The sequence below is a fragment of the Rhinolophus sinicus genome, linkage group LG03 (genome assembly GCF_036562045.2).
Source record: "Rhinolophus sinicus isolate RSC01 linkage group LG03, ASM3656204v1, whole genome shotgun sequence".
Taxonomy (NCBI): domain Eukaryota; kingdom Metazoa; phylum Chordata; class Mammalia; order Chiroptera; family Rhinolophidae; genus Rhinolophus; species Rhinolophus sinicus.
Window position 1 is genome coordinate 174,417,614 of NC_133753.1, and position 27,131 is coordinate 174,444,744.

Below are 27,131 nucleotides of genomic sequence, written 5' to 3' on the forward strand. Positions count from 1 at the left end.
GAAAGGCACAACCGTGCATGCAAGTGGGGTCTCTGCAGCAGAGAAGAGGGGAGGAAAGGCAAGGAGCCCTGGCCAGAGTCCAGTGAATCTAACATTCATGGCGACTGACTGTGACCTAGAACTACTCACATAATCTGGTGATGTTACAGTTCCTTATCAGAAACCTGTGGAAGTTTGGCCACATCCTTAAACTACCTGCTAGGGCCAACATTCCATGATTTGGGTTTGCCTCTCTACCCTTTCATGTATATTCTCCTTAAAGCAATACAAAATTACCTCTCTATTGATCTCCCTTCCTCTCCACTGATTTCCACACTGTAGCCACCGTGATCCTGATCATATTCTGCAACTCAAAATACTTCAAGATCTTTGCATCTCACTTAGAATAAAACCCAGAGTCCTCACCAGGACAAACAAGGTTGGACATGGTCCTGTCATTCTTCTCCTTACTTTATCATGTTCCTGCCACATGGGCCTCCTTACTGCTCCTGGAACATCCCAAACCTGCTCTCACCCCAGGACCTTTACACTTGCTGCTCCCTCCACATAGAAAGACTCTGCTCAAATCTCTCTTTTGAAGAGAAGCCTTCCTGATAGCCTGTCCCAAACAGCAGCTCCCACAATCCCCTATGCCCACTCATGCCTTCTTTTTCCGTCTTAGCACTTACCATAACAAATGTTTTATTTATATAATAAGATGTAATATATACTTATTATTTACTTACTGACTGAGACTGATTGTCCCACATGCAAGCTCGACGAGGGCACGGACATCGTCTATCTTGTTTACTGTTAAGACCCCAGCTCCCAGAAATTGCCTGGCATATTATAGACATTGAATACACATTTGTAAAACTAATTAGTAAATGTATGCTTAAACAAGTGCAATAATCACTACAGACTCAGGAATCACTACAGATTTGAGCATCACCAGCATATTTTGCAGATTAATGTAAATAATTACCAGTGGTGATGCATGAAGCAAAAAATAAAAACAAAAACGGCCTGACTTCAAATTATTTGTAGCTTTTCTTATCTATTTCCCTAATTTTCACTGTTTCAATTCTTTCTGAATTTGAAAGCTCTTGATTTCATTGTATTTTAGAAAGAAATTTGTCATAGCAGTTCTTTGTACCATTAAGACACAATATTGCTGATAACATTGTTACAAAGGCCTCAGATCACTGGAGATTCCAGTTTCTGCTTGCGGACTTCTCTTACTTCTCTTTCCATCGCAAAAACTAGTATCTCTTTCCATCGCAAAAACTAGTGGCCCTCTCCTATTTTGGTTGGGAGTAGTTAAGCATGGAAGAAGCCAATCATTTGGGGCAGTATCATGGAGCTTCTCGGTTTTGCCCTCAGCTCAACCATTTCAAGAGACTCCAAACTAATTCTAAAGGGCTCTTCAGGCTCTGAAAGTCTGTGACCTATTGCCATCTGCTGGATGACTTGTGAACTACCGCCATCTGGGGATGTGTTTTCCTACTTTCTCCCAAGGAACAGTTGTTGGTCAGTCCCTAATGTTCGTGATCCTCAGAATCTGTTGGCCATTGGAATCCCTTTATGAACACGTGAACAGGACTACCGATGGGAGAAACATTCCACTGGGCCAGAATGGACACACATTTACATTTTTAAATATGGCAGACGCTTAGGGCTGGAATTAGATGGTAATATGAGGTCTGACAATTAACTTTGCACATTTGTTGCAACGATGCTGCTAAACCTTTTTGATATCAGAGGGATTATTCATTATGAATTTGTACCAACTGGACAAACAGTTAACCAAGTTTACTATTTGGAAGTGCTGAAAAGGCTGCGTGAAAAAGTTAGACGACCTGAACTTTTCGCCAACAATTCATGGCTCTTGCATCACGACAATGCACAAGCTCACACGGCACTGCCTGTGAGGGAGTTTTTTAGGCAGGAAACAAATAACTGTATTGGCACACCCTACCTACTCACCTGATCTGGCCCCCAATGACTTCTTTCTTTACCTGAATATAAAGGAAATATTGAAAGGAAGACATTTTGATAACATTCAGGACATCGATGGTAATATAATGACAGCTCTGACGGCCATTCCAGAAAAGAGTTCCAAAATTGCTTTGAAGGGTGGACTAGGCAGTGGCATTGGTGCATAGCTTCCCAAGGGGAGTACTTTGAAGGTGACCATAGTGATATTCAGCAATGAGGTATGCAGCACTTTTTCTAGGATCAGTTCACGAACTTAATTGTCTGACCTCATACTAATCCATGTTCTGTAACAGATCTCGGACTCTCCATGCGTGTGGGAATGAGAAGCCAGTACCACACAAACTTCCTATATGAGACTTGAGCTTAAAAAAACAAATAGTTTCTTCTTTGTTATAGATGATTTTTATTTCTTTTGAAAAATATTTTTTTCTCAAAAGTGTGCTTTAGTATGGATATTATCCATGCTTTAGTATAGATATTCTCTAGCAAAGTACCTACTAATGGTTAGAATAGCAGGGAAGAGACTTGGATTTCAAATGCAATCGATATTACCAATTGGCTGTGCATGTCAGTCTATCCATTGATAAGCGCAGGGAAAGATAAGCCTTGACCCATTCTGCTTCATAGATATCAATGCGGGAAATGTAAACTTGGACAAAAGATAAATGAAGATACTGTCAAGTGTCTCGGCTTTGTATATAATGGTGAAACAATCTAAATGTTCATTAATAAAGAATCAGCTTAAACAAGTGTGGTAGAGCTTGACAATAGAATACTTTGTGGTTATTAAAATTAGTGATATAGTTCTATATTTATTTAAACTTAAAGATGTGTAGAGTGTTTTATTATACAAAAAAGTATAGGTACTATGATCTCATCATGAGATTTTTTTAAAGTTCTGGAAGATTATATACCAAGATGCTAATAGTGGTTATGTCTGAATGCCGAGATTAGAGATAATTTTTATTTTTTACACATTTCTCGTTGTTTGTTTTTTTCTAGCATAAGTATGAATTACTTTTCTATTAGAGACAACAAGAAAACTATTTCCGCTTTGGGATTTTGCAATGGTTTCCTTAATTGGTCTCCCTGTTCTTGCCCTTGGCCCTTCAGAGTCCTCCCTTCACATATCAGTGAGTGACTTTGTTGAAACATAAATAAGGTCTTTTCACTCTGGTCAGGTGCCACCCTCCCCATGAACCCTCTTCAGGGTCCTGCGGCCTCCAAGGTCCTAATCAGCCTCCACCAACTGTGACTTGCCTCTCTCTCTGACCTCATCTCCTTCCACTCTTCTCCCTCAGACTCCCATTAACCCCGTCACACAGATTCACGGTGGTCCTGCATCAGGACCTCAGCATTTGCCTGCAACACTCTTCCCCCAGGTGGGGGGAGGGGTGGAGGGATGGCGAGATAGACAGACAGACAGACAGACAGACAGACAGATATTGAGATGACAGACAATCAATCCAGATATTTGTATCCAGAGAGTTCATTGCGTCCTTCTTGCTCAAAGGTCACCTTCGTGTGAGGCTTTCTCTGATTGGCCACTGCCTTCCCTGTTTTGTTTTTCTTTAAAACCCTTATCACCATCTGATGTGATACTTACATTTGAAAATGTATTTGTTCACTACCTGCCTGCCCGGACGGAATGTAAGCTCTGTGAGGTCAGGGACTCCTACTGTCTGTTCTGATTACTGCTGAATCCTCAGCACCTGAAACAGTGCCTGGCAGACAGTGGGCACTAAGCATTTGTTTGAAGAAGTAAAGGGATATATTGCAAATAGCTTGGAGAACTGATTCTTTAGGAAATAGGAATCCCACTAACAAGATGATCACGAAACTGGGTTCTTGTGTAGGATGTGCCGCGAAGTGGCCCTGAGAAGGCTGCTGAGTCCCTCTGGGGCTCAGTTACGTCGTGTGCTGAAGAAGGAGGCAGTGCTTGCCAGCTCTATGAGTTTACAAACCCTCAGTCAACAAAAATCTGGCTGTGAGATCTGATTATCTTCTCTGTTCAGTCAATATGCTAAATAGGCAAAGATGAATAAGGTCTGTGCCCTAAATCCCTAAGACCAAAGAACAATTCATATTTTTGGGATCCACATAAAGGGCATCATTCTCTTATTGCATAAGGTGATACTATTACTTCTTGTGGTGTATTCCTTCTCTATATCTCTCCCAATAGACCTCTGCCCTTCTCTACTCTGCCCTGGGCCCTGGGTGGCTGACCTGTCTGGCTTCCAGCTGTGTTCTGCCCATCAGGAAGCCCCAGCAAGACAGTGAAAGGAGGAAAAGGAGACAGAGTATTTGTTGCTCAACTTCTATCCAAGGAGGTTGTCATGGGACACGTGTCTGAAGGTCACAGCCCTTGCTGATGACCCTCCCTGTCTGTCTGTCTCCAGAAGCTGGTAATTGTTCTCTCTTGATTTGCATATATCTGCCCGAACATTCACAAATAGTCCCTTCACTAAATTCACTTCAAATTATCCAAAAGCCCGTGCCTGTTTCCTGCTGGGAGCCTGGTGACACCTGAGATCATTAGAAAAGTCATATTTTCTCCCACGGTTGCTCCTTACTTGCACATACTTGTACATGTTTGTTTCACATTTGGTTGCATAATTAGATGAGATCCATGCAGTCAACATGCACTGTGTCCCACCTATATGTCTGTCACTGTGTTAAGCTGGTATCATATAACTCCTTCCCTGTGCTAAACCACAATTGTGGCCCTCCGTGTGCAGCAAAGAACCCAAGTGATTCAGGGATTGAGATGCTGCCGTGTTTCCCCGAAAATAAGATCTAGCTGGACAATCAGCTCTAATGTGTCTTTTGGAGCAAAAATAAAACTGGGTCTTATATTAATTTTTGCTCCAAAAGATGCATTAGAGCTGACTGTCCAGCTAGGTCTTATTTTCGGGGAAACACGGTAAGAGACCATCCCAATGGAGAACTGTGTAAATGCAAGACTGGCTCCAACGGAAAGAAGAGTAAAGATTAACCATGAAATGAGGAGTCTAATATTAAGAGAACAGAATGGATAACAAGAAAATAGAAGGAAACAAATGGAAAAATAGTTGACAATGTTTGTGCATTACTTCAATATGTTAATGTTTAAAAATCCATTGAGACAGAGAGGAATAAATAGTACCTAGTTGCTCACCATGGGGCTGCTAAACAGCAGCTGATTGCCTGAACAGATGCTGTGGTTGAAACTAGAGCACCAGTGTGCCTTTTCTTTGGAAAATTATCGTTTGCTTTCGTCTTTCTTCCCTAACTAGCCAGAGGGGGTAAAATGTGGGTGAACTGATTAAAAGTAAACGTATGGTAATGTAAGATGTACCCCGGCCTCAGAAGAGCAATTAACAGGTAGCAGGTATTTTTAAACAGCAAAGTGAATCATTTCCTTTAGAACCAGTCAAGTTGTGCAAATGATAGTTACTCAGATTTACAGGCATGGAGGTATTAGCACATCAATAGAGCGATTACGGGGGAGGGCACCTGAATGTAACGTCACCTGTGAAGTTATGTTTATGCCCCAACCGCATAATGAAAATGCAGATTGTTTAGGGCATGAGTAAAACAGCTGGTTTGCTCTTCCTCCTGTTTCCTTTTTCATCTCACAGTCTAAAAATTTACAAACCCGTATGTTCACCAATTTACAGGCTTATTTATTCCAAGCTCTTGGAGTAAAGCCCAGGAAAGCAAGCTCTCCCTCGGCTTCTCCCTCTACCTTGAGAGTAGCACTTAGTTGTCCGGAATGCAAGTGGGTTGCAGGCTCTCCATTTTCTTATTGATTTCGGAACATTCGTGTGAAAGTTAAATTGCAGGTTTGTCTATTAAGGGGACAATTTCATTAGCATGCACTAATTGACTCCTTCCAAGTTTGACCAAATTGCTACCCATGAGAGGATTTCCCAAATTTCCTGGAGAATCTCTTAAAATTTGGGAGGGAAAACCCTAGCAGTATAGTAGAGGTCAGCAAGCTACATCCCAGAGGTCAAATCTGGACCACCGCCTGCTTTTGCACTGTTGAAATAAATTTCTAGGCCCCAGTTGGAGCTGCTTCTGCCCCAGGTGCCATCTCAGCAAACAGAAACCTAACTAACTTGTGTCCCTGTAAATGTTCCAGTTGTCTGGAAACGCAATTTATTCAGTCAGCCAATCCCCAAAAGCCAAGCCAGCTCTGCGCGCTATACTGACTTCCCTCCTCCTTACCGATTTCCTACTTTCCTCTCTCTCGTTACTTATTCTTTATCCTATAAAAGTTTTCTTCCTTCAGCCCCATTTTTCCAGTCCTCTGAACCTTTGAGAATGGAGACTGCCGCTTCATGAAGTGTTAAATAAACTTTGTTTCTGTCCCCTAACTTGTCTTCTTTAATCATTTTTTAAACAGCACGGGGTTAACAATGGCTTTTACATTCTTAAATGGTTGAAAAAAGTTTAAAAATGGATAATTTTTTGTGACACATGAAAATTATATGAAATTCAAATTTCAGTGTCCATTGATAAAGTTTTATTGGAACACATGTATTGTCTATGGCTGCTTCCATGTAGAGGTGACCTGAAAATCCCCAAGTGTTTACTATCTTGCTTTTTACAAAAAAATTCTGCTGATCCCTGTCTAAGTAAATGGCTAACTTTTGGAAAGGTTACACACACACACACACACACACACACACACACACACTAGTGATACAATACTAACTCTGTGGGGTTTTTCTCCTTTTTTCTTTTTGTTGAACGAGGATGTGCTTGAATAGTGAGAGTTATGAAACTTCACTGTTAGAAAAGTTCATTGCGCCTTGTAGTCTTAAATTTTCTGATGTCTTTTAAATTTTGCAGTTTTTTTTTTTTTTTTTTTTAAATTAATCAACCACCAAAACCCATCCTAATGATTCTACTTGACATAAGTCGTGTGGCCATTTCTATTTTTCCACTTCTGTCAGCAAAGCTTTTGATCCCGGACTTTGTTTCTGAATTCTTACATCTAATGTCTTCCAGTCCTGAGAACAGAGCTCAGAGCATGAAGTTACAAAGAAAAGGCTACAAACCGGATGGTGGTCACCTATGTAAGGTACATCATCATTCAGTATTATGCATGGAGGAAACATACAGAGGGTGCCAAAAAAAAACCATATACACATTTTAAGAAAGGAAAAATCTATTAAAATTGTAATACAATGAATGACCCTAGCATTCACTTGATTAATGTCATTTTTGAGTGAATGTCATACTACACATTGCTACCGTAATTCAATTCAACTTTGAAAAGTAATACATAGATAACATCTCTTAAAATGTGTACATTTTTTGGCACCCCCCAGTATATCAACACTCCTTCATCTTGAGGAGTGGGCAGATGTTGTAACCTCTGTTCACATGTATTTCCTCAAAATAATCTTGAGAACTAGAAAATATTACCTACCTCACACATTATTGCACCCATTTTACAGATGAAGACACTGAGGCCCAAAAAGATTAAGTGACCTTCCTGAGATCTCACAGCAAGGTAACAGAAAACAGTTCTCCAGGCTTTCAGACCCAGTCATGCCTGCCAGATTCTGCTCTGTGTAAAGGTACAGATGATTGGATACAGTGAGGGCTTTTAAGGGTTGGTGAGGACTTTTCATAGGTGCTGACTAAAACAGGCAGCAGGCTGTATGGAAGCTACTGAAGGGTGATGATAAGTCATGGAGATTTTGGAAGAACTGCTTCCAGTCCCGTCCTGATTGCTTCCTACCCATCGCTAGTATATGCCACTACCTCCTGTCCCCACTTCGTTCTCCTCTGCTCACTGCTGCAGCCAATTCGGGGTCATTTCTACCAAATAGAAGTCCTCACTAGCGACAGGGATAAAGAAAATCTATTTAGTGGCTGCATATGTGACGACATGTACCCAGGAACCCCAGCGTGATGAGCTGGTCTCTGGGGAAACAGCCAGGAAATTAAAAACAAGGGCCCAAATCTCAAAGCAAAACTGAGTAAAAGCCAGATTCATACATGGACACTTGCGTGACAAGGGATATAAACAGACACACAACCAATGACAGCTGAATACAGCAATGTAGCAACGTCTGCATAAACAGGAAGGTAGAGTGAAGAAAAGTGTACTGAGGGGTGTGGGGCAGGCAACATGGTGGAATCAGGTTTATTGTAGAAATTTGATTGCTTTGAGCCAGGGTGGGTTTTTCTCAGGTAGAAGAGGACGTTTCTGAAACAGTTGAAGAAATTGGATTGTGGGAAGAAGAGTATGGCCAAAACCAAACTCAAACCAAACATCTCTCACACTCCCTATGCAATCTCTGAGCATCTGAGACCATAATTAGAACTTAATAGAGGGAAAATATACTCTAAGTTAGTATAGAAATGATAAAACTCATTCCGATGATCAAGAAAGAACACAGGTGCAAAATAAGGGCTTGGTTAGAAAACACCTATTCCCTTCCTCTCCACTCCCCCAGCCCCATATTTGCAAATTGTATCCTTCTCATCACAGGACTCTCTCTCAAAGGCCTCTTTTCCATTCTTACTGCCTTGAACTTAACCCCCCAGGTTTGCTGTCTCCCTTCCTTCTTTCCTCCCTCCTTCTTTTAGTCTATTTACTTTTTTCTTTTTTGTATCGCATTGCAATTCTGGGAGTTCAACTTAGCCAATGAACCTTGCCAGTGGGGAAACCCTGGTAGTTTTCTAGACCAACTTTCTCCTCTCATCTTCTCTTCGAATTTTCCAGACAGTAGCAGTAGAAAGTTATCCAGCCTCCAAAGTACCATGTGTCACCAAAAATAAGACCGGGTCTTATATTAATTTTTGCTCCAAAAGACTCACTAGGGCTTATGTTCAGAGGATGTCATCTTGAAAAATCAAGCTACGGCTTATTTTCCAGTTAGGTCTTATTTTCGGGGAAACACGGTAGTCTCTTGTCTTGTTAAGTCAATTCATTTATGTATTCAATAAATATTTACTGAATGCCTACTTTGTACAGGATGTTGGGAACACAACTTTGAAAAAGTGCCTCCAACACCAGTATAGAGCTTGCCCTGGCGGAGGGCTACAGATAATAAAATAGTTTCAGGCAGTGAAACGGCATGGAGAAAATAAAGCAGGGAGTAGGGCTGAAGTAACAGCGAGGGTGAAGTTCAGCAAAGCCTGTATGAGGAAGTGACATCTGAGCTAAGGAAGGGGGAAAAATCTGGGGAGAGAGAGTTCTAGGCAGAGGAAACAGAGGGTGCAAAAACCCCAAGGCAGGAAAGACCAAAATGAATTTTGCTAGGGACAAAAGAACACCTTCTACGGGGGACTGCCCTGAGGATACCAATTTCACTTCAGTGAAGAATTTATTGCTCCTTTCTCTGCCTATAGCATCAGGAGAGAACATGAGAAATTAAATGGTTTAGGGTGATAGAGTTATATAACCTGCCAGCGAAGGTTATATAATCCTAAAGTTGGTCATACATGTGAGTCATGTTTAATTTAATTTAATTTCTCTTTGGCAAACAGAAAGAAAACACTTTTTAAAAATTTCTTTGCCATTTCTATGATTTACAGTTCATGTTCTTCATTACTTGTTCCATCATCCTTCTTGACCAAGCTAAGGTTGGATCCCAGAGAATAAGTGACTGCCAGGTGGGGTAAATATGTCTTACTAAGCCACACATGTAGGTGAGGTTCCATAGAGCCCTCGTTCTGACTAATTTATAAGATCAACCACAGAGAAAAAAAAATTATGCCACAGAACACTAAGGAAAATTATAAAGTTGTTGGAATTTCTTTCTTGAAGAAAAAAAAGAATAGTAGCACGGATAAAATGTGAGGACCATGACCTTTGTCTTTATATTTCTTTAGACGTACAGAATGGGCACTGATATGTGAGGAAAGCCCCCAGGGAGAGGGTAGATGTAAATACAAGGTAACATCATACTTCAAGATCATTGAGGTACTTCTACGTCTCATTAGAGGACTTGGACACTAAAACATTTTAATATTTTCTTCCCGTTCTACAGTAGCTTTGTGGAGCTGAGGTAAGATGTGAATGTTCAGCTCGCCTCACAACACTCCAGTGAAGCCATCAAAACCCTCACTCAGGCTGAGCACCAATTAAGGAAAACACGGGGCCCTGGCTTTCATTAACTATAGACATAAAAGCAACTGAGATCTACCAGTTGCCCCATTAAGCAATTAAGCTGCTAATAAGGTCTGGCATTAACAGGTCCAGGGGAAGTTAATGCTCGTTATTATAGTTAGTGGAGCTGAAGTGTTATTTTTTCCTTTGAATGAAGGTGGGTATTGGCCTAAAATAGGCAACAGAGGAGCACTGCAAGTGGCACTGTCCAGGGTGGGATCTAAGGGTTCCCAAGGGCACTCTGTGCCTCAGTAGTCAACTCGAACATTCTGTTCTGAAGATCACATTCAGGAGCAAAGCGGGCATCACACCAAGAAAACATCCATGTAGGAAGGACCTTGAAGTGGGGAGGAATAGGAGCAGTGAGAGTGGGAAAGCCCCACAGGTTGAAACACCAGTCTCACAATTCCTTCAGGGCCGTGTTCAAAATATTTACCAACTGGCTGGGGCTGGGTCCAACCAATCAGCAGGGCTGCCAGCTGTACACTCCCAGGGCTACACCGATGCATACAGGTCGAATTTCAGGCCTGCATATATGTTTTACTCACATTTTTTTTTTTTTAATGTACGGTATACCTCGCAAGTTTTAAAAGAAAAAAAATTTTATACGTTTGTTCTGTGCTGTCAGAACTTCCTTAGTACATAGATTCTATAAGGACTGTCCCCTGTCCTTTATTTAATTGCCACCCTTATCATTCTCATGCTACTTTGCATTAGAAGAATAAGAACCTTTAATTTGAATCTCAGTCATGGAAGTGGCTTTGCAGTTAGTCAAAACCTGAGTTCAAATACTGCCTTGACAATGATTATTCTTGACAAAATACGTAACCTTTCAAAGACTTGGTTTTTTTAAAAAAATCGATGAAAAGGGATACTATTCTTTTAGCACAATTAATATGGGATTTCCTAGGTGTGGAAATCCCATATTAATCCTTAGTGTGGTGCCTGACTCATAGGAAGCTTTTGCAATGGTATCTCTAATATCTAGAATTTATTATAATTCAAATGAGTGCTATTCAATAATTAGATAATGTTATATATGAGAAAATGGGCTTCGGAAGCAAAATAATAGTCTAAACTAATAACAAAAGAAGACGTGTGCATGAGCCAGAATACAGGGTTTTCTAAAACATTAGAAGTGCTCATGAGAAAAAGCCACAATGAAATACCAATTTTGAATTCCCAATTTTGGCCATGCATCATAAAGTTTAACCAAAGATTATAGCACAGATCTTATCTTGTGAGAGTGCAAGGAGGCCCTCCTTCAATTTGAAATAGAATCGTTACCATTTCTTCTAGGAAGAAGGAGTTCCATTCCTTGCTATATGCCTGAGGAGTTTTAACTTCTAAATTCTAAAGAGGAGGAGTAAAACAATTGCTGGATGATCATAGTTATTGTATATGGAGGTGTGTGTGTGTGTATGTGTGTGTGTGTGTGTGTGTGTTTTCTCATCATGTGTCCATATCCCCCAATAATTCAATTTGAAGGAAGAAGCCCTGACATTCAAGGTTAGGGTAGGGGCTGTTTTCAGAAAAGCCAAAATTCCTAGGGCTTGGGGAACTTGGTGAATATCCACCCCAGGAAACAGCGGTGACCTTGAAAGTCAGCTGTGTGGGTGTTTTGTAAGGAGAAAAGAGGGGAGGAGTTTATTCAGATCTGCTAACCTATATAAACAGTGCTCTGTGTTGGACCACGGAAAGCCAACTGACAATGTCAGGTAGGCTTCTTTCCTGAGAGCTCCTTTCCTGGGTAACGAGGACCCAGGGTGACAGCAGGTCTTGGCAGACACAGGAACCTGGAGGAATTTACTGGCAAAATTGAAAAGATTACAGAGTGCCAACATTTCAGTTCTGAGAACTCCCCTCTGCACAGGGTTCTGGGTTTATGTAAATATGCTTTCACTTCCAAAGACAAAGGTTTCTAAACAGGGGTTGGCAAGGTGGTCTAAGTAATCCAAGTGAAGTACTTGAATAATATGAGAGCTTCTTAAAACCCAGACCAGAATCCAAATCTGACAGTTCACAAAATCCTCAGGAGATCTGAGAGCTGCCCAAGTTTACCCAGCACCCGAGAGAGGCACTACGACAAAAAGGAACATGCCATCAGCTAGACCCCCAATTACAAGTCAGCATGCCAACGACTTCTTTGATTCTCCCTGACCAGCATTCAGAGGGACTGATTTTAGCTGAGAGTCCTCGATTTGCAGGCGAACACCAGCCCTGCCCTGAAGAGCCTGGGAGCATTATTTTTAATTCTGTGATTCTAAGATGAATCCATTTTTTTCAGAAGATAAAAAAGTGGTCGGGGGAAGGCTGTACATCATCTTGGTATGTGGTCTGTTCTGTGATCGTGAAAGAAAACTGACTTCAAACTCCCTAAGGATGAGGCAAAAATAAACTTTCTGCTGACCTCCTGCTCATAGAAACAGCCTATGTCTCTGTTGAAAGTGTCTAACTTCCAAAGGGCTGGGAAAACGACAGCAGGAAAGGCTGAAGAGGGCCCCATTCCAGGCTGTCCCTCTGCACGGCACTAAGGAACCCCGGTCAAGTGTGTCCATGCGAGGCAACCTCAGCCATGCAGCTACATCTGTCCAGAAGGGCCACGGTACTCACGGAAGGTTCGGATGGTGTCACTGGGCTGGCTTCGGGGGCTGGGGCCGTGGGGATTCATAGCCCTCACAGCAAACTGGTAGTTGGTACCCGGATCAAGACCCTTGATAACCATGGAGTCCATCTGGATCCACTCTTGGATTAAGGTCCAACTCTTGTCGAAATCTGGTCTTTATTGATTAAAAAATGAAGCAAAACAAGAAGCAGTTGTTCAGAAATAGCAGAGGAAAGGGAAGCCTGCTGGCTATGTAAACTAACGGCATTTGAACTCTGAAAGCCACACTTATAAAATGAGTTAACATTTCCTATCTAAAACTCATCTTGATCTTAAATCATGGGTCATCGTTAAGTCTCTGCCAATAAAAGCAAGTAGATCATTTTTCGGGCCAGTTTCAAGCACCGTTTAAAAATCGTTCACTTTTCCTCTCATGGCCTTCACCAGGAAAGGCGAAAAGATCCCCACATAGCAGTTCATTTTCAAGGACTCTGCCTTCCAGATGTTCCATAAACAAGCCTTCCCTTGATAGTCCCCATTCCCAGAAGTCAGGAGAGCACAGATTCCATCGACTTGCAATCTGTTCACAAAATAAACAAATATAACTTTTACGGGGTGACTAATTTGTCTGAATCGCCATGGGAAAATGGAAGAAGATTCTGTTCATGGCTCTTCTTCCTACTCTTACAAAATGGTACAACTGGGCCAACTGGCTGAATTTTCACATGTCCTTCTAAGAACCCTAAAGAGAGTGCAGACTTTCACTCAGAGCTCCCCTCTGGGAGGCAACATCTAGAGAATAAAAGTGCAAACTCTGGAGTTGGACAGAGACGCTCAAACCCTGCCTCTACTACTTACTAGCTGCTATCTAACTTCTTTAAGTCTCTCTGTTCTCATCTGTAAATTGGAGGTAATAAAAGTACTTACCTAGGAGGGCTGTCCTAAGATGAAATGAGGTCTATCTCCTCAGCTGAGTGTCTGGCATCCCACTGTCAACACTCAGTGTGTGGGAGCCATTACCTAAGTGATTTATACCTCCCAGAGCTAGCAGGCATCCCTGGGCCACCTGCTGACCTAGACCTGTGTGCTCCAATGCAGTCGCGCTAGCCCACGAGACTAGTCAGCACCTGACATGTGGCTAGTCTGAATTGAGAGGTGCTGGATTTTAAAGAAGAAGAAGAAAAAAAAGAATGTAAACTATCTCATTGATTACACATTGAAATGATAGGTTGGATTTAGTGGGATAAAAATAAATGTTATTAAAATTCATCTCACTTGTTCATTACCTTCATAATACCATTATTAGAAAACTTCAACTTTCATATCAGCTTGCATTGCAATTCTACCGGACAGCACTGCTCTATATGGACTTCCTAGTTTTGGGGAGAAAGGACAGCATTCCACGTAATGAGAGCTGCAAGATTAAATTTGAGAATGATTGCGCAAGCCTGGGGACAGGATGAGAGGCCTAACTGGAGTGGGGGTTTTGTGTTAGTACTAATAATTGCTACCATTTATCAAGTTCTTATTAAGTACAGTAGTCTCCCTTTATCTATGGCGGGTACGTTCCTGTTGGGACCGTTTTTTCCTGCAGGACCCCCCTAAGAGCTCAATCTCCCCCTTATTGGAGCTATCTCCAGCAAGCTCCCCCTAAGAGCTCTGTCCCCCTCCTCCTCCCATACCTTATCAGAGAGGACTCCTGCAGGCACCATAGTTAGAGGCCTCCCTGTCAAAACAAAGTTTAGGGATCACAGCTGCTAGGGACGGATCCCTGGCACCCTGGCCAGATTTCCCCCCCAACCCGGAGGCCTAAACATATAAAGTGCCCAACCCCAGTCAGTGCTCAGTTCTTTGGGACCAATCCCACTGGGCCCACTAGTGTAATAATGCTGAGTTCTCCTTGCCCTCTGGGTGCCGCTTGAGTTTCTCGGTCCTCGCTGCTTTTCCACAACATTCCAACACCCCCAGTGGATGCCTGAAACCATGGATAGTACTGAACCCTGTATACTATCTTCTTTTCTATAAATACCTATCTATGAAAAATTTTAACTTATAAATTAGGCATAGTAAGAGATTAACAGCTAATTATAAAATGGAACACTTCTAACAACATACTGTTAATAAAAGTTACGTGAATGTGGTCTCTCTCTTTCTCTCTCTCAAAATATCTTGTTGTACTGTACTTACCTTTTCACTAAAAGGAAGCACTTCCTGGCTTCTCTTTGGCACGTCCAAATTGCCAGCATCATTACTCTTGTGTTTTGGGGCCATTATTAAGTAAAATAAGGGTTACTGGAACACAAACACTGTGATACTGTGACACTCAATCTGATAACCAAGATGGCTACTAAGTGACTAAGGGTGGGTGGTGTTTACAGTGTGGAGATGCTGGACAAGTATGATTCACGTGCCAAGTGGGACAGTGCAAAATTTCATCTCGCTGCTCAGAATGGTGTACAACTTAAAAGTTATGGATTGCTTATTTCTGGAATTTTCCATTTAATAATTTTTGGGCCCTGGTTGACCACGGGTAATTGCAACATGGATGGTAAAACCAGGAGTAAGAAGGAACTACTAGACCAAGCATTGTTCTAATACTTTAATTCATTTACTTCTCACAACTACCCTATGCAGTCGATTGTAATATTAAAAATCCCTCCATCCCCTTTTTTACACAGGAAACTAAAGCATTAAATGGCTAATCACTTGCTTGAGGTCACACAGCTGATAAATGGTGAGGCCATATTGGGTTAATAAGGGAAGGTTAGATTAAGAAGACCCTGGTACTGGATGAAAATTAGGGGTGATAGTGGTTGGGGGCTCTTCTCCATCCTTTAGTTGGCTTCCTGACCACCCCTCAGTTGTTTTATTCTTAAACACCTCTGCTCAGATATTTAGAAGAAGGCAGGAAGCAAGAAAGATTGATGTTTGTCCTTTATGAACAACTTATCAGGCAAGGAAATAGAGACTGATTTTGCTGAAAGGAGATGCTTGGATGATACACAGATTTCTAGGCGAGGCAGTGCTTACCTAGTTTCTCATTAGCAGGAATTGTTGGAGTCCTAAGGCTCAGTAAAAGATGCTTCTCAGTCTCACTGGGCAGACGAGTAATTTGTGGAGTAATTTGTGGAGTAATTTGTGGGGCCCGTATTTCCTAAGAATCCACATGTTTGGAGAAGCAGAGGTCACAGGGCATGCCCAGTGGAGGAAGTAGGACTTGTTTCTCTTTTTTGATATCCTTTCCCTAAAGATGGACTTCTTTCGTAAACTAACTTTGTCATCAAAGAGGAAAACTCAGTGAGTAGAAGGAAACACATTTACAAACTCAAATTAGAAAATCACTTCACAGAGGAAAGCCACAGGGAATATCTTAAAAGTAAAGTCAGAAAAGATGTGATCTTTAGATAAAACTCTCCTGGTATTCTTTGCTAAACTTCCTTGTGGCATTTATAGAGGAAATGGCCTGTAACTGCTCTTGGATGCCATTGTTTACCCAGGGATACTGGCAAATATCTGCAACAATCTTCATGCAAAAATTACTGCCCCTTCCTACCTCCAAAAAGGGTGATTATTTTGTATTTGTTCATTTAATGCAGGGAAGAAAGCTACATTTTCAGCAAAGCAAACAAGAGATTAAAATCATTAACCTTTAATTTCATTATACAGAGCCAGAGAGGAAAGCTCATGCAGACTGAATAGCAGTTCAAAACCTTTAACATTTTGCCTCTGATTTTGTCATGGGTTTTGCATTTAAATGTTTTTAGAATCTCTCAAGGTACAAAAGTGCAAAGGTGAGGTTGGGAAAGAGATAACCAGGCAAAAGTATTGTCTTAGATCCTCCTCAAACAATAGCTTTATCTTTTTCGACTAAAGAAAATTATTCGAACTACAAAGTTGCCAGTCAAATCACCATAGTAACACTCGCCTGCCAATTTTCCCAATAATGAAAAGGCTAGGAGAGAAGCAGATTAGAATGTACGGCCATTCCAGATAAAGATGGGTAACCACTGCAGGGTGGGCACTATAAGCACTTTTCCAAATAGTGGGAGAGGGTTGGGTTGGGTATCCTGCATCTCAGGAAATCAGTGGAACACCTTTGCAAGGTGGCTGTTCAGGTGGGAACATGCAGTGCATCAGCAGTGGCTACTCAAACCCCAATTGGTTGATTCAAGTAATCAACACTCAGTCACTGGTTCATTTGGGTTGGAAAGAAGCACTAGCACTGACAATAGAGAATCCAGCCTGGTGGTTGGGAATCTTAGAGATCATTTGGTTCGAGTGCCTGAGGACTTTCAAAAATTACATGCAAGATTTTATGTGTGAACATCATTTCATTTTTCTAAGTAAAGGGTCCTTAGCTTCTACCAGATTCTCAAAGCTTTAAGAGTCACTGGTCTAGTTGAGTCTCTCATTCCACCCATGTGGACACTGAAGAAAATAATTCATCCAAAATCACAGAACCACTGGGTGGTATATTTTTCTGTTTTATTCCCTTTTTTTCTTTTGCCATTTTAACCACCTCTCCCATTACGAACCTCATCCTTAGTGGACAATCATTTTTCTTGGTACCATCAAACACAGTAGGCAGCTGTCTTAGATTCGTCAATTGGCAAGTGATTAATGATCACCAACTAGGCATCCATCACAGAAGCTATATTCTGGAGGCTCCAAGGAGTATAAACACAGTTCCATTCCCAGGGAGTTTATAATCTAATTGGGAGACAATACATCTAAAGATCAGTAGGAAGCTAGTGCAAAATAGCACATTTCAAGAGCTATATTTGAATGGGTCGACGAGAAGGGATGTCCTGGGGAAGGTCTATGAAGACGAGGAAGAACTTAAGTTAGCTTTTGAATGTATTTGGGTTTGGAAAACTGAAAAGGAGTAGAGCATCTTTGGGTGGAAAACAGACAGGAGCATTAAGAGCTCAATGTACGATGTGCACAGAGAAGTGCTCAATAGTACCTGCTTGGATGAACACATGCCCATAGTAGGTACCCAATAAAGAGTGCTTGAGCTGATGGAAATAGCTTCAGAATTTGACCTTAGGAATACCAAGATGCTCTAAACCAGAGGGTGGCAACTTCAGCCATCTGCCAGGTTTTATAAATAAAGATTTCCGGGAACACAACCATTGCTTGTCTGTTTAAGTATTGTCTATGGCTGCTTTCCTGCTTCAATGGCAGAGCTGAGTATTTGAGACAGAGATCAGATAGTGACAAAGCATAAAATATTGACTATCTGACCCTGTGAGAAAAAGTTTTACAACCCTTGGACTGAAACAACAAATCTTTCACCTTGTTTGTGTCACTTTGATGGCTGAGGAGGCCAATGAAGCCCCTCTCGGAATATTTTTAAATGAATAAAATAAAATACACAGGATCACAACAGAAACCCATTATACAGAAAACAATTTAAAAGCCAAAAATAGTATATACTAATATATGTACTTCTTTATTAACCCATTAAACAGTACCTAGCAATCAATTTAATAACTACAATGATTTGAAAGTAATGAGAAGCATAACTAGTATTTTGAAATACGTGCAACAATTGTAATGGGATAAGAAAATAGCTATGATTGTAATGGTGACAATGTCACAGGAATTGTTAATGCCCCTGTGGTTTGTTGCCTACATTCATATTTGAAGAAAACACTAAATTTCAGTTGGTGAAATGAGGGTGCAATTTTTGTCTAACCAAAGGTCTTGAATTCAATCCATGGATGTTTTGAGGATCTACATACTGCAGGAGACGCACCCTGCCTAGGAGAAGAGACATGATCCCAAAGATTACCCAGGGCGAACACAACAGGGGTGAGAGAAAACCTCAGGCTCAGAAAAGCCTCCAGTTCTCTGTCAATTTTACAGATTGGCTTTCTGCAGGATTTGCTCTACACTAAAATGTATTGCAAGAGAAAATCCAAACCACTAAGAAGTCATAGTTTTTGAAAAATGTATTATTTGACCTTCAGCTTTCAGCCTCCTTTCCTCATTTACAAATTAGTTCAACCCAACCAAATGACAAACAGATGGATAGAATGGAGTAATAAACTCAGCTGGCATTTTGTCCCAGGCGGAGCAACAGAGGAGCACACACTTTCATTTAGAGCTTACAAATGGCTCCCAATGCTGTTACACAAGAATTCAATTTATGTCAACTCCCATCAATTTGACCAGGGATTACATCAGGAACACTCATGGTAGGAGGGACAGAAGCTTTAAGGGATCAATTTGTAGAACTGTTGGTCAGAGTTCTGCAAAAACATTCAGAATCGCCCTTCCATTTGAGCCTGCATGGATGAACTTGACAGAATTTCTGGGACCAGGCACCAGTCTGGAAGGTGCTTCTGAGACTTTCAATTTGGAAACTGGAGGTAAGAAAAAAGAACTCTTTGTGAAGCACCACTTGTTAATATGAAATCTCAGCTGACATCTGAGCAAGCCCATTCTTGCTTCTTTTTAATTCTGCTGGCGGTAAGGAAGGGTCATAGTTAAAAAGCAAAACTTCCTGAACACTTTCTTAACTAATTATACAATCGCATAATGAACTAATTGTATAAGAACAATTATTTCAATATTTTAAGTTCTATCAGTTTTAGGGGCAGGAAAATCAACACAGTGCTCTATCATGGTTAAATATTGCAGCCATTTGCCCAATTATTGATATACATTCTAGTAAAATGCTATGAAAAGAGTTGGCAATGCATTTGCATATTATAAAGAACTCCAAAACACACGTTAGCACTCCATGTTAAATAAAATCACAATGGGACTTTCAAGTTAGTCTTACACATTTAGGTATTATTTGAAACTTTACCACATACTGATGTTCCTTTTGTGACAGGAACACAAAAGTAACAAACAACATTGAGTCGCAGGGAGGGAAGGGAGATGTGTGTGCAGACATGTTAGGGTTTTGTCTGGCTTTTATTTCTGCAGTTTATCAGGTAGGATGTTGGTTACTGCTGTGGCCTCTGAGATCAGTGGTAAAGAATTCATTGGACTCCCTGTGGCTAGTGTGGCAACACATTTCCATTTTCCACGTGGCTCAGAGTAAGAAAAAGAACCAACATAAACAAAATCATCCCTGAGCCACTCTTCAAAGTGTTGCACAGACATCTTTTTATCTTCACAACCCTTCTGAGGTAGCCGCTGTTATCATCCCTATTGTATAGCTGAGGGAAAGAAGGCTCCGAGAGACAGAGAGAGGTTAAGGAGCTTGCACAAGGCTCCAGCTAGTTGTTGGCATTCTCTAGATTCAGTTCCACGACTGCCTGTGTCCAAATGTTTGCCAGCACCTATCTGACAAGAGGTATGTTTACTCCCTGCTAGGTGCTGTATTCCAGAAGGGAGGGAGTCAGATGTTGCCCTCATGAATAAGGAATTAACTGCAAGTGTGGTGAATGTTGCAAGCAATTGCTGTAGAGGTACTTAACCTAGTCTGAAGGAGGGGCAGAAGCAGGGAAGTCTTCCTGGAGGAAGTGATAATTAAGCAGGGGTCCTTAAGGATGAATGACAGTTAGCTAGGTAAAGAGGTGAAAGAGTTATCCTGGCAGAGAATAGCAAGCATAAAGACTTTGGGCCAAGAAAGAACATGGTTATGTAGAAAAGCAGAAAAGACCTGTCACAAAATCTACAAATAGGAGGAGTTTGCATTGATTAGGCACTTACTACCGTGTTTCCCGAAAATAAGACCTAGCCGAACAATCAGCTTTAATGCATCTTTTGGAGCAAAAATTAATATAAGACTCAGTATTTATGTTATGGTTATGTTATGTTATGTATGTTATGTTATGTTATGTTATGTTATGTTATGTTATGTTATGTTATATTATGTTATACCCGGTAAGACCGGGTCTTAATTAATTTTTGCTCCATAAGACACATTAGAGCTGATTGTCGGGCTAGGTCTTATTTTCGGGGAAACATGGTATGTGCCAGGCACTGTTCTGCACATTTTATGTGCATCAACTCATTTACTCTCACAACAACCTTATGAGGAAAGTAAATTGTTGCCCCATTCTTCTGTCTGAGGCACAAAGAAGAGGCATACATACTTCACCTAAGATCAAATGGTTTAAAAGTGGACCAGGGAATCGAGCTCCAGAGCCTGTACATAAATCACCAGTCCATACTGCCTCACCTTTCTCATGAGGATAGAAAATCAGTCACCAGATTTTAGAGGTCAAACTACCCATTCTTATTTTATATGTAAGGAAGCTGAGAATTGAAAATCAAGCCACTTGTCCCCAAGGATCAGAGGCCAGCTCAGATCTTGTCTCCTGGTTCCACATTTGGACAAACTTAAACCTGAGAGAAGAAACCAAGAATCAGGCTGTAAGTCTCGATTCTGAATGAGACACACCTTTAACTTCCATAGGCTGTGACATTGACCATGAGTCAAATCACGTCATCCCTTACAACCACCCAAGGAAAAGCCATAATCCGTTCGGCTTCCATTCTGAATCCAAGACTTACTCTTCATTTCAGGAATAGCCTTTGCAAGGTCACTTCCTGTGAGGAAACTAATCAAGTTCATTTGCTAACTTGTAAGTTAAGGAAGAGTTTATCAGGGGATGGAAAGAGATGACTTTTGACAAAAATGTCAATTGGTGAATAATTTTCAAAACCCACCCAGGTGTGCATGACCTTGAGATTCTCAAGTGAAAGTCAGCTTACAAGCAGCCCTGTGTGAAGATGAATTTTTCAAGTCTTATATTATGGAAGGTATTTATTTGCAAGGGACCAAGGAATTATTTAGGCAGAAAGGTGTGGAAGGGAAAAGAGAAGAAGCATTGCTGTTTCTCATTTATTAGTATAAGTGTCCTGGACTGAGATTTAGAAATCAACATTTCTTGACCTGTGTCCCTAAAACATACACGGAAATATCTTTAACTTCAACATGCACCCAAAATAAGCCTGTGGTGGACTTTCTATGGAAAATAGCCATTGAAAGCTTTAATCTACCCTTTTCAGCGATTGACAATGCAAAGCCCTGAAGCAATTTTCACCAATCAGATCACACTACAAAAAAGCTATAGATAAGTTAAATGAAAACTATTTTATACTTTTAACCAACCTGATAGCGCGTGTGGAGCATGGCACCCCACTTGGAACATCAGAGATGAGAAATATTTTTCCAGGCCTTTGGTTTTCATTGCTACCATAGTATATATATTTTTGCTTATGAGAAAGGCACTTACTCTGGGGAAATTCTTAGGCAGAAGGAGGAAAGTTTCTCAGATATTTATAGCCAAAATATTTCAAAACATAGGTAGTTATATTTATGCTTGTTTCTTATTTTAATAAACACTAAGCAGTGCTGCCCACAAAGAAATTTTCAGTATCACTTTAGAAAAGAAATATTCTCTTTCACTATGAGTGCATGTTTTTTTTCTGTTTTAAAAAAAGCAGGTAAAAATTTTGCAAACATTGTAAAATATGTTACAGCCCGCGGGCTTACTTAGAATGTGCCTCTTCAAATCTTTTCTACACTGATTAAAAATTAAAAATCTACTGTTAGCAAGGAAGATAATGAATAACCCCAGGCCAACTTTGGGGGAAGTAGAAGCAAGAATGAGGATCAAAAATTTGCGTGGTCCTAAGCCCACGACTCAAAAGAGCATCATAAATACATAATGTCCGCCTGAAACATCGTTAAAACTAGCAGATACGCAGTCAGTACCCCCACACCCTGCTCTAGTGTAATTGCTCAGGTTAATTTATTATTAGTCAGTGAAGTATTTTGTTTAGTTTTTTTTTTTAAGACTATTTCCTAACAATGCCTTTGATATCATTATCCTCGTTGAGGAAGAACAGTTGATGTATAAGCGTCTACCAAGACAGAGAAAGGATTGGAACCTGATCTTCCAATGACAGACTTAGATAGGAACTTTATATTAACATGGCTGAAACCTGAGGTTAACCTCTGGCCACAAACTGATTTCTACAATTTCCTAGCCTTGGCTTCCCAAAGGCCTGCCTCTTGGATATGACAAGAAACTTTTGGCTCACAAAGAGACCCGTCACAGGTGTTTCCATACACAGGAGGTATTTGGGCAAAAGAAATTCAATCTTAAACATTCAACAAACCTCTCTGGAAAACACAGAATAACTTAAGACCCCCAAAGTTTTTCACACTAATTGCAATTTCTGATTTAGAGCCCTAGGAAAGCTCTCTAAACACATATCCTCAGGCGCTCACCTATAATGGGATAGATTCAGAGATGTTTACAAACGAATGTGGGGATTTATTTTTGCAGCCACACAGTAAATGCTACCACAAGCTGCGAAACCTTTCTTTCTGGAACAACAGCAAACAGCCGCCTAAAATGAGGCTTCCCATTTCCTCAGCCAGCAGAGTTCTGGGTGGGCTGAGTCCGAGCATCCATCTCGAAGGCGGATCATAGATGTGATGAATGTGGGGTTTCATAAAACAAGCACTGGGCTGGATGTCAAGAGACCTTAGTTCTAATTTTAATTCTGTCCTCATCCAGTCATTTTCCCATGGCAAAGCAACGTAAGCTACTGAGTCTCAACGTCTTTCTTTGTAAAATGGAAGTAGTGGTACGGTGGGTAGGAAACAAACACATATTGAATGTCTACTATGTATAAACAGTATGTGAAATCTATGACCAACGACTCTGCAAGGAGGGTCACGCTAACTTGACCTTGCAGATGAGGAAATAAAGGTTCTGAAACAAAATCACTTGACCAAGGTTACATATTTTGGAAGAAATAACAGAGGCAGAATTTCTAGTACAAAGCTGGAATCAGGGGCTGACTTTCCCCATTCTATCATGTTCCATTTGGAATTCCAAGATGTGCAAGAATTCTAAAATTGAAGCTAGCTTTCCAGGACACTGTGAAGGTATATTTGTAAATATGAAAATATATGCAGCTTTGTTAGAATGGTGTCTAATTTAAATATACATAAGGACTTGGGGCCTGAGCCCCTCAAATGTTAGAGACATTTCTGAATGTTAAAATGCATTTTTGCTGGAGAGGAGTTGTAATTATTAAATTTAGGTACAGAACAGCAATATATACCTGATGCTTTCGTAAGTTTTTAATGTTTACAAAGCTGTGTCTCAAATGTGGTTTCACTTGATTCTCCCAACCACACACCGTAAGATTGGAAAGAGTTATCACTCATGTTTTGCAGATAAGGACATTGTAGTCAATGTTTCTGGAGCCAGTGTCACCTCCCCTGGTCCCACTTCTGATTGCAGTAGCAGTTGTGGTATGGAGAGTTTCATGTGACCTCAGACTTGCCTTATATGACCAGTATCCGACCTCAAGAATGTGCTGTGCTCACTTTACTGCTCCTTCTCTCCCAGAACTTCCCAACCTCCTTAATCCACATTCCAGCAGAGCCTAGAAAGGTGGGCATTCTACCCCTGGGGGAAACCCTGAGTCAAGAAAGGAGGACAGAAGCCAGTGGGTAAATAAATGGTTCCTGTCTTTTTGATAGGCAAATTCGAAAGCAATCCGGTGCACTTCAGAGAAATCTCAATGGAATCAATCTCCTATGGTAGCCCCTGTGGCAACTCAGGAACACACCTCATATATTCTCCTTCCATGACTCACTTCCCTCACTTTTCATTCCTGTTTCTAAACAACATAAACTACTTGCACCCAAGTCCTTGTCTCAAGCTCTGCTTCGAGAAGGCCAAACTATAAGAAGCACTGAGACTTCAGGGGGGGAGATGATTTGCACAGGGTCACCTCCCCCAGGTTCTTCTGGTTCTCCATCCAGTGAATCTCTTTTATCATCTACGTTCAGTTGTGTGCGCAGGTTAAGAAACTAATTTCTACCTTTCAACAATACACCGCACTTAAAACAAGTTCAAAAACTACATGATTTACCACAAAATTAATATTGAATGACAACTAGCTTTTGCTGGGCATTACACAGATGATCTGCTAGGTTACCATTAAAAAAAAATTGCATTTTTCAAAAATTTGAAGTATTAAATTTTGCTTTGCTGGTGTCAGATAAGAAAATTTGAAAAGTACAGTTTCACCACAAGTTGTACAGATGAGAAAGCTGAAGTTTTAGGACTTCTTTTTTTTTTTTTTTTTAATGTTTCTCCCTTTTCCATTAATTGCACCACAGTTTTCACCTCTTGACCTCTCAGACCATGTACTTCAGGTCAAACTGACCTACCTACCAGTCCTTACTTCCACAGCCAGAAAATTACATGTGCTGACCAATTAGTGTATTCTCCTCCCTGACCACAGTGATTGGCTCAGAGAATGGACAGAGACCCAAACCTGGCCAATTAGGTTGAATATTGAAACTTTGATGGGTCTACTGAGAAATAGCTACTCTTTTTCAGTGGGGACTAAGCTAGTAGGAGGCAAGTCTTTAGTGCCTGGTAGTCGGTCATCTTGCCACCACACAGGAAGAACTTGACTGAAAATGAAGTCAGTAAAGGGGAAAGCCTAGCACAGAGATAGGTGGAGATAGACAAATGATGTGACACAGATCTGGTCTTCCCTGAACTTAGATTTGCCACTGGACTATACAGTCGCAGGCACCAATACATGACCACCTCATCTTCTTTCAAGCTTCTGCCACTTGGAATTCAACAAGTCCGGCCTGGGACAAACTCTGTACACAAACATTATAGAGACCCAATGCAGCACTTCTCTGAAGAAACAAATAACTCTTTTCCACTACCAAGGAATAAGCTAGGAAGTCAAGAAGCACAAGCAGAGCTAATCAAATCTTGGCAGAATCCTTTGTCCCAGCTTCAGAGAGCCTCAGGAATGAGGTTCTGAATAAGTCTCTATGAATCCCCAAAGCAGCAAGCCTCAGACAAACCCCATCACCTTTAATGCAGAGAAGTCTAACTCCACAGTGTTTTCATCAGCTAGGCACTTCAATTCAAAATCCAACTGCAACTAGAATTCAGAGGAAGAACCTTAGATCGGAAATTCTGTTTGCCCATTTGTTTTTCCTTTTTGCTGAACATTAAATAGCAGCATTGAGAATCATGTTTTTACATTTGTGATCTCTTAGAAAAGCTTCTGATCATTCTTCTACCCTCTGATAAGCTGAGTAACAAGAACTGGAGAGGCAGATGAGAGGGAAAAAAAAAAAAAGCCACTAAGAAACTTGCCCTCGGCAATAAGGATGCAAAGGAAACAATGAATTGTACTTATTTTTAAAAGGTTTCCCCCACCACCCTCCCGAAAAGTTACCATGAAATATATCAAATATAATGTTTCAAAGGCAGGGAGACAAGTCTTAAGCTTGAAAGGCAGACAGGTTTGTTGGCACTGGTGCCTCAGTAGTTTTCAGAGCCTAGGACAATCTCTAACTGTGGAAGGGAAATGGGAAAGAGGCAAGGTGAGCGGTGACAAGTTTACCAGATGATCCACCACTGAGGAGGAGTGGGCACAGGTGCTGACCCAAGGACAAAGTATAAACACAGGCCTCCAAGCCTTTGTCATTTCTCAAATACACATGCTGGGGAGACTACCATGCTCCCTCTAGTCTTCTATCAGGATTGGAACACCTGAGGTCACTATATTCAGCGTTTGGATGTGACACAGAAACTTACCTGATGAATTCCACAGAATAGTACTGAACAGGAGAGTTTCCTTCGCTCTCTCCGGGTTTCCAAGATAGGGCCACCTCGGAATCAGAAACCACCGTGACGTGTGGCTGTTGGGGTGCTGCTGGAGGCAGACAGGAATCTAGGCAGGACAGAAAACAACTAGCTGGCTTACAATCTTTGCTGCTGGAGAGGTTTAATATATTGAAAAAATTGTACTCCCTACAACCTAAACATCTCTATTCGAAACAGCCTCAAAATCCAAACCAAACAAACAAAAAAATAACCAAAACTGGATTTACCATACGAGTTTGAGTCAAGGAGAGCTAGTCTTCCCTTCTTCCCCCAGTCCCCCTGCTGGAAATCCAACTAAATTATGTTCAGACCATCGGCCCTGGAACACACAACGGTGTGTGTGTACCCTTTAAAACTTTCAGTCACACTCCCACCTCCTAACATCCTTTCATCTCTGTTTGCATGTCAGAATTGATATTTATAATACCTATAAGGAAAATTAAATGCTTAGCCACTTACTTTCTGTGTGTGTGTGTGTGTGTGTGTGTGTGTGTGTGTGTGTGTGTTGTGTGTGTCCTCTGGTCATCAGAATATATACCAATGATAGGACATTGGGAAATGCTCTGATGTGTAAAGATGTATGAATCACCCATGATCCTCTCCCTGCAAGGTAACTGCTGTTACTATTTTCATATCCAGACTTTCATATCTCTTGGCCTTTATCTATACTATTGCTTCTACCAGAAACATTTTTCCTGCTTCTCTCCCTAGCAAAACACCTGTGCAATTTTCAAAATTTGGGCTAAAGATATGTTTCTTCCTGAAACCCTCCCTGAGCCTCCAGGTGAAG

General features: G+C 41.0%; 1 protein-coding gene across 5 annotated transcripts in view; it reads right to left on the minus strand.

Moving 5' to 3' along the window:
* The window catches only part of EGFLAM (EGF like, fibronectin type III and laminin G domains), a 153,818-nt gene that overhangs the window by 59,950 nt on the left and 66,737 nt on the right, over nucleotides 1-27,131 (minus strand). For all 5 annotated transcript variants that reach the window (XM_019737331.2, XM_074328985.1, XM_074328986.1 and 2 more), the window contains 2 exons: nucleotides 26,273-26,408; nucleotides 12,707-12,873 (listed from right to left, as the gene is read on the minus strand). In XM_019737331.2, the coding sequence (XP_019592890.2) occupies nucleotides 12,707-12,873; nucleotides 26,273-26,408 (303 nt within the window). The remainder of the gene's footprint in view (nucleotides 1-12,706; nucleotides 12,874-26,272; nucleotides 26,409-27,131) is intronic.